The sequence below is a fragment of the Nicotiana tomentosiformis genome, chromosome 7 (assembly GCF_000390325.3).
Source record: "Nicotiana tomentosiformis chromosome 7, ASM39032v3, whole genome shotgun sequence".
Taxonomy (NCBI): Eukaryota; Viridiplantae; Streptophyta; class Magnoliopsida; order Solanales; family Solanaceae; genus Nicotiana; species Nicotiana tomentosiformis.
This window is the reverse complement of record NC_090818.1, coordinates 18243009-18255195: the sequence shown is the minus strand read 5'-3', so window position 1 is coordinate 18255195 and position 12187 is coordinate 18243009. Positions and strand designations below refer to the sequence as shown.

Genomic DNA, 12187 nt, shown 5'->3' with positions numbered 1-12187 from the left:
TATTTGTTTTCGCTTACTCTACAAAGTCCCGAACTCGCGCCTACGTTGCTATCTATCCAAATTATTTGGAGATCGTAGGTCCACCCCTACAACTTTAATGTTTTTCTTTTTAAATTCTCACTTCTAAAAAATGATTCCAGTATAGTATTTTAGTTCCGTTAGATTCAGGAGCCAAATCTGTATGTTTAAATTAACTGAAGAAAAAATGTATTTAGTTGAATAATGCAATTAACAAAGCTGACATAAAGAAATAGTTCGATTGTTATTTCGTGTAAAAAGAATTGATCAGCTAGAAAGCATTGAAGGCTAAATGGTACAAGCATAATGCGGTTACCTGGCGTCGGATAGTAGCATTTGCAATTTTGTATGTACCACTAGCGCCAAAAACATTCAGGTATTTATTTTATTTTAGCCACTATAAATTGGAAAAATCTTATCTTCAGTTCCAAACGACCAACTGAATTCACTCTGTTCACTGAATCGATGACCAGCTGCAACCTTATTCCGCTCCCCTCAAAAACCAACCTAAAACATCCTCCAAATTCCCAAGACCCTCGCTCTTTTCGTACAAATAATGTAAACAATCTACGATTCTCTCGTCACTTAAAAGAACAACATTTGCCCAACAAATACCCAAAACACAGCAATTTGCCCAACTTATTATCAGTCCACACAAAGAACCCACATGCCATTTACAAAGACATTCAAAGATTTGCCCACCAAAACAAGCTCAAAGAAGCACTTACCATTCTTGACTATTTAGACCATCGTGGTATTCCCGTAAATCCCACCACATTTGCTTCCCTTATAGCTGCTTGTGTTCGTTTGAAATCCTTAAGTGCTGCTAAAATTGTGCATACCCATATAAGAATTAATGGCCTCGGAAATAATGAGTTTCTACAAACTAAGATTGTCCACATGTATACAGCTTGTGGGTGTGTTGAAGATGCGAAAAAGGTGTTTGATGAAATGCCTGTTAGAAGTGTGTACCCGTGGAATGCATTGCTTAGGGGCAATGTGGTATTGGGTGGACGTAACTATCGTGATGTCCTGGGTACATTTTCGGATATGCGGGTATCGGGAGTGGAGTTGAATGTGTATAGTTTCTCTTGTTTGATCAAGAGTTTTGCTGGTGCTAGTGCGCTTTTTCAAGGTTTGAAAACTCATGGAATTTTGATCAAGAATGGTTTTTTAGGAAGTGACATAATTAGGACTAGTTTGATTGACATGTATTTCAAGTGTGGCAAGGTTAGGCTTGCTCATCGCATGTTTGAGGAGGTTGAGGAGAGGGATGTAGTTATGTGGGGTGCGATGATAGCTGGTTTTGCTCATAATAGGCTGCAAAGGGAGGCATTGGAGTATACAAGATCGATGATAAAGGAAGGGCTAGAGGTGAATTCTGTTATTCTAACAACTATTCTTCCGGTTATTGGAGAAGTATGGGCAAGAAAACTTGGCCAAGAGGTACATGCTTATGTGATCAAGACAAAGGAATACTCTAAGCAGTTGTTCATTCAATCTGCCTTAGTTGATATGTATTCCAAGTGCGGAGATATAGTATCAGGAAGAAAGGTGTTTTATGGGTCAAAAGAGAGGAATGCAATTTCTTGGACTGCTCTAATCTCGGGTTACATCTTAAACGGGAGACTCGAGCAGGCGTTGAGATCAGTTGTGTGGATGCAACAAGAAGGTTTTAAGCCTGATCTTGTAACTGTCGCCACCGTCCTCCCTGTTTGTGGGAAACTGAAAGTATTAAAGCAAGGGAAAGAGATTCATGCTTATGCAGTGAAAAATGGTTTTTTGCCTAATGCATCTGTAGCTACTTCCCTAATGATGATGTACTCAAAGTGTGGTTTGCTTCAATATTCATCTAGAGTTTTTGCGAGCATGGAGAAGAGGAATGTTATATCATGGACAGCCATGATGGATTCATATATTGACTCTGGGTGTCTGGAGGAAGCACTTGCTGTTTTTCGGTCAATGCAGTTGTCAAAGCACCGGGCAGACTCTGTTGCAATGGGAAGGGTTTTAAGTGTTTGTGGAAAATTAAGACTTTTGAAACTTGGGAGAGAAGTACATGGTCAAATTCTGAAGAAAGATATAGCATCTGTACCTTTTGTTTCTGCAGAACTTGTGAAGATGTATGGGGGTTGTGGTGCAATTGATAAATCGAGGATTTCCTTTTATGCGATAGCTGTCAAAGGATCTATGACTTGGACTGCTATTATTGAAGCTTATGGATTGAATGGCCAATATGGAGAAGCAATAAGCGTGTTTAAGCAGATGATATTGAAGGGGTTTAACCCAAACCATTTTACTTTTAAAGTTGTTTTCTCTATTTGTGAGCAAGCTGGATTTGCTGATGAGGGATGTCAATTCTTCACTATGATGACACGAAAATATAAGATAAAGGCATCTGAAGACCATTATACTAGCATTATTAACCTTCTGCATCATGTTGGTCGCATTGAGGAGGCTGAAAAGTTTGTGCTTCTCAAGCAATCCTTGACATGAGTTAGAGGGGAAAATTGTCTTTATTGCATGTTGATGAGACGTGGTTATGCATAAAGTAGACACAAACCATTGGCCTGCAGTAGATTCTGCTGTTCTCTTTCAATCAACATTGGTGGGAAGACTAATAGTTCCTCAAACTGAAAGGTTTCACATAAGGAGCATGAGAAAGGACCTTTGAAATGAGATGCTGTGTTTGGGAATGTGCCACTTCTCATGGCAGTGATTACTTTGATATGTATCTAGTGGAAGATGTTAATGCAGATTCAAATGGTGCTGGTCATACCCTTCCATAGCGCCATTCTAGCAATTCTAGCATAAGCTTTGTTGTATAAAACTCTGTATTTGTAAATCTACTGTCAGCTTCTAAACTTTAAGCCACTTAGTGAGTGACGGCTTAAGGTCAAGAGAAGCAAGCTTAGAAAAATCAGACAGCACCATGATCATATTCGCTTAATTTTGCTGTGAAAATAGCAGGTTGTATAATGTTTGAAATCCACAATGTCATTCATCAAACTAGCGGCGACATCTCTATCATTTTATTCATGCACAATTGTTCATCTATCCTCATTTTTGTGTGCTCATTTGTGTCATAGCGCGAGAAATTTCAATATGCGTAACTTTTATTTTTACTATTAATTTTTCGGTCAAACAATGTGAAAGTACTACGGTTTTTCTTCTAGATGGAGCAAAACTCTAGAGATTACTAAATTACTCCTTTTAATTTTCAACAATAGTGCCAAGATGACTAAAAATATAAGAGAATTCAATTAAATCTCAAAATGATATACCTATTAAAAATAAAAAGAATAATTTTACAGGAAAAATGAAAAATAAAATGAAGTAGAAGGTCACACCCAACACCCTAAGGTGGGTGAAGAACTGTGCTAGTAGGGGTGTTCGTCGGTCAATACGGTACGGCCTTTAGACATTTCGGTTCGATATTTTCGATATTTGGTTTCTTAAAATGCTATACCAATACCGTACCTAATTAAATTCGGTATGGTTCGGTTTTTCTCCTTTTGATTTTGTTACATCACGTATTTTCGTATGTTAAAGTTTCGTCAAAAGTTAATCGACGAAAGTTCGGAAATGGGATTATTTTGAGATTATAAGCATTATGCTATTTCAAACAAATGATGAGTAAATTCGTGAAAGTGAGAGGGGAAGCAAGTCAAAAAAAGTGAATTTTTGTCCAAGTTTGGCATGTTGGGATAAAATACGGTCCGAGCTAAAATACTCGGTATTTATGGACTAGTGTCATATAAGGTACCACATGACCATGATAGTAAGGTGTATAAGGTATGTGAAAAGTGAGAAGTATTTTAAGTAAATGGAAATAATTCTTAATTATATGGGTAATTGGTTATTATTGGAAAATAAGACATTACCTAGTTAATTAATAATTAAGTAGCGGAGTAATTGGAGTTTTGACTAAACTCAAAAACGTGGCAGCAAGCCACTCTTAATCAAATGACTCTTAGTCATTGATTGATTAGGTGGCAAACAAATACAAAATACCTTACTCTTAGTCATTGTTGATTAATCATCTCTAACATCTTCAAATCTAAGACTTTCAACACAACACTTAAGACTTTCACTATAACACAAACAGACGTGAACCTTTGCACCTTAGCCAACGTGATTTCTTATTAATTTCCTACAAATTCCTACAAAAAGCACTACAACCAGACATGATTTCTTCACTTCTAACGCTACAACGTGATTTCTTCAAACAATAAGATTTCTTAGCACAGTAGCAACGTGGGATTTTGTGATTCTAAGGGAGTACGGTGCATGGTGCAACCTTTTCCAAGAATATCATACGGATTTTTTACCTACTCCAGGTATGTTAAGGCTATCCCTTCTTTCTTTTTGGCATGATCTATACGACACAAGCGAAACGAGCAAATACATAACTTTCATAAATGACTCTATTTATAGAAATACTAGGGGTGTCTATATTCTTGATTCCCCATGTGAATTAGTAATTAGTCACAGCACAAGGAAAAAAGAGAGATAACATATAAATATAAGCCATAATTGAGCAATCTATCGCTGAAATAGAAAGAGTCCAGTAAGCTAGACTGTATGCAAGTATACATGATTGTAAAAGCCTTTAAAGCTGTAGAGAAAAGGTTGAATGTACCATCATGTATCGTCTTGCTTCGCTTATATTCTGTTATTGATTCTCTTATCATTGAAATATTTGAGCAGCAAGGCTTAACAACACTAACACAATGGTTTTCCCATATGAAAAAAAATATTATTATCTCTTAATTATTATTATAGCTTTTGTTCATGGGTCTCAGAAAAATACGTATTTGATAAAGTTTATCCGACGGGCATATTATTTTTATGACATTCTGAGAAATCTTATTAACGTATTTCTTATGCATTTCATGCATTTATACATGTACATTGACACATGACCAAATGGCGTTATATACGTGTATATTATATGTATATGGGATATGGGAAAAGGTAATGGCGTTATATACGCACCACCACCTGATCAGCTGGTATACGTTAATGATTTTGCCCACAGTGGCTGAGATGATATGATGGGATGCCCTCAGAGGCCTGATGATGTTATGAAACATGTACATATGCACGATTTAACATTCATACGCATATGCATGACACTATAATTATTTCATGATTTACAGAGTTATCCAGACTTATAGATTGAGTCATTTACTCTATAATTCTTCCATGTCTGTTATGTGCCTTACATACTCGGTACATTATTCGTACTGACGTCCCTTTTGCGTGTGGACGCTGCGTTTCATGCCCGCAGGTCCTGATAGAGAGGTCGAGAGTCTTCCAAGTAGACTATCAGCTCAGCGGAAGGTGTTGGTGCGCTCCATTTGCTCCGGAGTTGCTTATGTGGTTAGTATGATTAGGACATGTACTGATTAGTATGGCGGGGCCCTGTCCCGACCTTTATGATATTTATATACTCTTAAAGGCTTGTAGACATATGTCGTGTACGTGAAAGATTGTACGGACTTGTCGGCCTATGTTTTGAGTTTATAAATGATCATGTTGGCCTATTAGCCCCGTATGTCACGTGTATATGATGATGTAATAAGAAAGATACGTTACGTTAGTACTCGGTTGAGTAAGGTACCGGGTGTTTGTCTCGCCCCCAGGTTCGGGGCATGACAAAAGTGGTATCAGAGCAGTTCTGTCCTAGGGAGTCTACAAGCCGTGTCTAGTAGAGTCTTATTTTATAAGTGTGTTGTGTACCACACTTATAAGCAGGAGGCTACATGGCATTTAGGACTGCCACTCTTTCCTCTTACTCTAGATCGTCACTTATAAGAATTTAAATCCCAAACTTCTATTCGTAATAAGACGATGCCTACATTCAGAAAGACGATCGATAAGAGATATAGCTGTGGAAGTGTTGAGTTAGAGGTAACTCGATTTTGCATCTTGCTTATGATGAGTAAATGAGAGGTCTTCAGCAGATCATGCGTGTACTAAAAGGTATACGGTTCTTGATAAGGAGCTTTTAGGAAAGAATACTTATCCACTCTTACGGTAAAAAGGAATAACGGAATCGAAAGTTAAACACGAGTTGCAACAAGTAAAAGAAGCAAGGTGAAGAAGGGTACGAGGTACCCAGTTAATAAAGATTATCCTTATTTACCATTCAGGAAGAGAGATATAAGCATTTTGAGTTACATTTAACAGTAACAGAGGTATGTATAATTGGCCACACCAATCTGAGTGGGTTAGAGTGAGCTAAAATGGTGGATAAATTGTTTGCGTTAGTTGACATTTCAGAAGGATATTTCAAATGTGCTAATAGATCTCCTTGTGAGACACCCAGATAGTGCACACTAAAATAGTACAGCTAGATATGAGTACTACAAAGATAGGAACTAAAAACCTTGAAGGGATAAATATTACCTTAGTATGGCTCCCGTCCCTAGTAGAGGGAGAATGTTAGGCAGCCCGAAGAGCCAGTAGATAGAGCAAGGGAAGGTAAAAAGTGAAAGAATGTCTTGTTAAAGTTTTCAGGATAAAGTGATAAATAAAAATATTAGCAGGGAAGTACGAAGAGGGATAATGAAGCATTATGAGTGAGATGTGATACATGGATGGCAACAGTAGAGTGTTACAAAATCTATAGTCAAATGAAAAAAGGAGACGGGAGGTGATGGTCCTTAAGACAACAAGAGAGTATAGGCTATACAGTCACATCCTCATTTCGAGAAATAAGTTCGCGACTCTAACGTGATTAACAGAAGAAAAAGTTAGACCCCAAAGTAATAGAAACCAGTATGGATTGGTGAAAAAGATAAACTAAACATGAATTAGGAACTGAGTGATTTGATAATAGTCGGCATCATGAGAATTTTAGATTTAGTTCCGCAGATAAAAGAATGGACAACAGAAGAATATTCATGAGGAATTCAGAGAAAGGTCATTCAGGAGGACGCTTTCCTAAAAGGAAGCAATGTGAGCAAAGTTAAGCTTAAAGGACTAAGTGTGCCAGTTACATTAAGTGTCACCCTCGTGGGTAAGGAATTTTGTTGTCCTTAGTGTAGAAGGATTACCGCAAGGCGGGTAAGAGTCGTAGATAATGTGAAAAGATGACAATGAGGTAAAACATCTATACATAGATCATCGTAGCGCTAAATCCTAGTACTTCCCTAAAGGGGGGATTCAGCCTCGTAGTTATGACATTATAATACTCGAGATATATTCTATTCATATGGGGGGAGTTAAAAAGGTACCGTATGAGTATTACAGAAATAAAAGAGAATGCCGCTGGGAAGACAGTAAAAATATCAAGTTTAGAGGCAAACCTACAAGCACAAGGGCATGGAGGTAAGTAACTATAGATAATTATAGGCGAGGAAGGACATCAAAAATTCCGTCGGGTAAACAAGGTAATAAGCTCGCAGCCTTGCAAGAATCAGGTGGTCCTCCCTAAGTACTACAATGGAAGACCAGTTGAGGAAATAAAGCAGAAGACTCCAACCTAAGCATAGTAACTTGAAGAAGAAATAGCCTTGTAAAAAAAAAAAAAAAAATCACAACAACATTGTATGCACTCCATAAGAAAATGGAACCTACCATGGCTAATGAACGAAAAGTAAAATCAACAGTGATATTCAAGGTCATATGAGTTGTATGGAATTTCAATATCCGTGGACACTAAGATAAGTTAAGTATGCACGCAAAAAATGGGCAGAAGGACTAGGAAAAGTAATTGCTTACGTTTGAAGAAAGCTGAGATGGAACAAAAAGATTTATTCGATTAATGATCCAGGGTTAGTTACGTTATGGATGCACTTAAGAGTTTGGAGTTTTATACATACAACATATACAGCCGTAGAAGATTTTGGTATACGTTAAAAGAAAGAATTGAGCCCAGGTCATAGACAAAGGATTGAATTGTTAAAGGATTGTATCATGAATATTCCTCAGCGCCCATGAAAGGCTAAACAGAATAACTAATACCATGAACCGCAGATCGGGAGACAACTTAAGCCTACATAAAGGTCGATCAGAAGAAGGAGGAAACTAAAGAGTTACATCGACGAGGTAAATCGGGAATCTGATTATTGGACCCAGAAGTTATAGGAGTCATGATTGAGAACATAGCAGAATCACTCTTAATATCAGAGGTGCAAGAGAGATAGTACAACAACCATATTCTATAACGGCTCTACGATAAAGCCAGTTAGGAAAATACCAGCCTCATAAGAATTCAGTATGGAGCTCCCACCGACTTGTGTATGTACCAAAAGTGCAAGTATTATAATAGAGCTTCAGGTTGTGGAGGTAAATTATACCTATGTGGAAGGGAGGTCATGAAAGAGATAGAAGATACGATGCAAGATTTTAAGGTAGTAAGGTAAAGGTGAACAATGTACGAAATACTCAAGTGTAGAAGGATGTGAATGGTCCATACTTTAGGTAAAAGACTAGAAGCGTTGGGATTCAGTATCCAGGAATGATAGCAGCGTCGTCAGTGGCATATCTTCCAGCCTATGGTTTTTAGGTACTGAGAGGTCTATTTAAGAAAACAAAGAAGAGTTAGAGACGAGGTGATGTCTCGCTTGATATTCCAGAATAAAACAAGGAAGTCTATGGTGCAAAGAAGTTGAAGGAAGGCCGCGAGTAGTATAAATGGATATGTATGGGTCGCAAGCTAAAAGTATGGTAGAGCGACAAGGTTGTAGGAAGACAGGAGTAAGGATAAGAAATAGCGAGTGAGAAGGTGACAAGAATAGATAAGTCCTCAGGATTAAACTCATGAAAACATGAAGAGCTGATAGTTTCTCTAAGTTATATAAAGCTCAGTATAGCCTGAATGAACTCAAAGGAGTCTAAGACCAGTAGCATTTAGAAGAGATGGAATACTGCCCTGATAGTACAATGAGGGTGTAATTGTGTTGGATAAATGATGACCTTTAGGCCTTCGATTGAGTAATGATTTGAAGAGGATTCCATGGAGTGTACAAGATTAAAATACCCACGTAAATGAATCGCATTGGGATGCTATAAAATACGGTCATTGAAGTACAATATCACCCCTAAGTGGATCAGGAAAATCACTTCAAATATTCCTCGATGCAATGTACACTCTAGTGGCAAGGTATAACGTAAGAAGTTTCAAGTTATCAGTAGTATATTGTAGATTAATATTGAGGTGAATTAACAATGGATGGATAAAAGTTCAACAGTATGAGATGAGATTAGACCACCAGTCTTAAGGATAAGCAACGATAGTAACCTGGAGTTGGTTGCAGACATTAGTAACGATAAATCGAAGTAAGAGTTATGGTATAGTATGACCTACATAGATGCAGTAAAGTCATACGAAAGGTTAACCAGGTCTATGAAATAAGATATAGCAATATTCGTAAGTTCGACAAAATACCGAGCGAAGAACTTCAGTAATGGCTAAAAAAAATCGGAGGAAAAAGGAAAAAAGAGACGCATAAGCGCACTTGCAAGATCAGAGTCGTAACGGCTGCATGATAGAAGGTAACCACAGTTACGAGATTGGAAGGATTCCGATCACAAGCCATGGTGTGGGAAAGAGGCCTAAAAGATGGAATGCCCTGACCTTTGGATTTAATCACAGAACAGTTGCCTAGATGGCAAGGAGAGTAATGAAGTATTCGGAAGACAAGCTATGAAAATGATAAGTGCACCAATCAACATTCGAGGACGAATGTTCCAAAGAGGGGAATGATGTTACATCCCGTATTTTCGTATGTTAAAGTTTCGTCGTAAGTTAATCGACGAAAGTTCGGAAATGGGATTATTTTGAGATTATAAGCATTATGCTATTTCAAACAAATGATGAGTAAATTCATGAAAGTGAGAGGGGAAGCAAGTCAAATAAAGTGAATTTTCGTCCAAGTTTGGCATGTTGGGATAAAATACGGCCCGAGCTAAAATACTCGATATTTATGAACTAGTGCCATAAAAGGTACCACATGACCATGATAGTAAGGTGTATAAGGTATGTGAAAAGTGAGAAGTATTTTAAGTAAATGGAAATAATTCTTAATTATATGGGTAATTGGTTATTATTGGAAAATGAGACATTATCTAGTTAATTAATAATTAAGTGGTGGCATAATTGGAGTTTTGACTAAACTAAAAAACGTGGCAGCAAGCCACTCTTAATCAAATGACTCTTAGTCATTGATTGATTAGGTGGAAAACAAATACAAAATACCTTACTCTTAGTCATTGTTGATTAATCATCTCTAACATCTTCAAATCTAAGACTTTCAACACAACACTTAAGACTTTCACAATAACACAAACAGACGTGAACCTTTGAACCTTAGCCAACGTGATTTCTTATTAATTTCCTACAAATTCCTACAAAAAGCACTACAACCAGACATGATTTCTTCACTTCTAACGCTACAACGTGATTTCTCCAAACAATAAGATTTCTTAGCACAATAACAACGTGGGATTTTGTGATTCTAAGGGAGTACGGTGCATGGTGCAACCTTTTCCAAGAATATCATACAGATTTTTACCTACTCCAGGTATGTTAAGGCTATCTCTTCTTTCTTTTTGGCATGATCTATACGACACAAGCGAAACGAGCAAATACACAACTCCCATAGATGACTCTATTTATAGAAATACTAGAGGTGTCTATATTCTTGATTCCCCATGTGAATTAATAATTAGTCACTGAAATGGAAAGAGTCCAGTAAGCTAGACTGTATGCAAGTGTACATGATTGTAAAAGCCTTTAAAGCTGTAGAGAAAAGGTTGAATGTACCATCATCTATCGTCTTGCTTCGCTTATATTCTGTTATTGATTCTATCATTGAAATATTTGAGCAGCAAGGCTTAACAACACTAACACAATGGTTTTCCCATATGAAAAAAAATATATTATTATCTCTTAATTATTATTATAGCTTTTGTTCATGGGTCTTAGAAAAATACGATTTTGATAAAGTTTATCCGACAAGCATATTATTTTTATGACATTCCGAGAATTCTTATTAACGTATTTCATATGCATTTCATACATTTATACATGTACATTGATCCATGACCAAAAGACGTTATATACGCGTATATTATATGTATATGGGATATGGGAAAAGGTAATGGCATTATATACGCACCACCACCTGATCAGCTGGTATACGTTGATAATTTTACCCACAGTGGCCGAGATGATATGATGGGATGTCCTCAGAGGCCTGATGATATTATGAAACATGTACCTATGCACGATATGACATTCATATGCATACGCATGACACTATAATTATTTCATGATTTACAGAGTTATCCAGACTTACAGGTTGAGTCATTTACTCTATAATTCTTCCATGTTTGTTATGTGCCTTACATACTCGGTACATTATTCGTTCTGACGTCCCTTTTGCATGGGGACACTGTGTTTCATGCCCGCAGGTCCTGATAGACAGGTCGAGAGTCCTCCAAGTAGGCTATCAGCTCAGCGGAAGGTGTTGGTGCGCTCCATTTTCTCCGGAGTTGCTTATGTGGTTAGTATGATTAGGACATGTACTGATTAGTATGACGGGGCCCTGTCCCGACCTTTATGACATTTATGTACTCTTAGAGGCTTGTAGACATATGTCGTGTACGTGAAAGATTGTACGGACTTGTCGGCCTATGTTTTGAGTTTATAAATGATCATGTTGGCCTATTAGGCCTGCATGTCATGTGTATATGATGATGTGATAAGAAAGATACGTTATGTTAGTACTCGGTTGAGTAATGTACCGGGTGCCGGTCTCGCCCCGAGGTTCGGGACGTGACAAATTTCGGTTTATTCGGTTCGGTAACTTCGATTTTTTCGGTTTGAATACTAACAAATGCATAAAGTCATAGACTATAATATTCTTAATTAAAAACGTTTGTTGACAAAAGTTTTATCCAAAACCAGCAAATATCAACCTAGTGAGAGAAAACTATATAAATTTGATCACTAGAAATGTCTTCTTACTTGCTCAGAGTTTTTTGATGAACTTAGAAAATAAAGGAAATTAAATTTTTTATGTTATAATTAATAATATATGTTTTGTGTAATATAATATATATTTCGGTACGGTATCAGTATTTCGATATTTTATTTCAAAATACTAAATACCATATCTAATAGTATCATATTTTTTAAAAATATAAACCAAAT

General features: G+C 37.0%; 1 protein-coding gene across 1 annotated transcript; it reads left to right on the top strand.

Moving 5' to 3' along the window:
• Positions 1-386: 386 nt before the first annotated feature.
• Positions 387-3037, top strand: LOC104096802 (pentatricopeptide repeat-containing protein At1g71460, chloroplastic). The gene has a single exon (XM_033656290.2). It carries the CDS (start codon positions 484-486, stop codon positions 2512-2514), a length of 2031 nt encoding a protein of 676 aa, XP_033512181.1. The 5' UTR covers positions 387-483; the 3' UTR covers positions 2515-3037.
• Positions 3038-12187: the final 9150 nt, after the last annotated feature.

Bases quoted from the DNA above. Each gene is read 5' to 3' on its own strand.
- LOC104096802 (XM_033656290.2), top strand. From the start codon at position 484: ATGACCAGCTGCAACCTTATTCCGCTCCCCTCAAAAACCAACCTAAAA.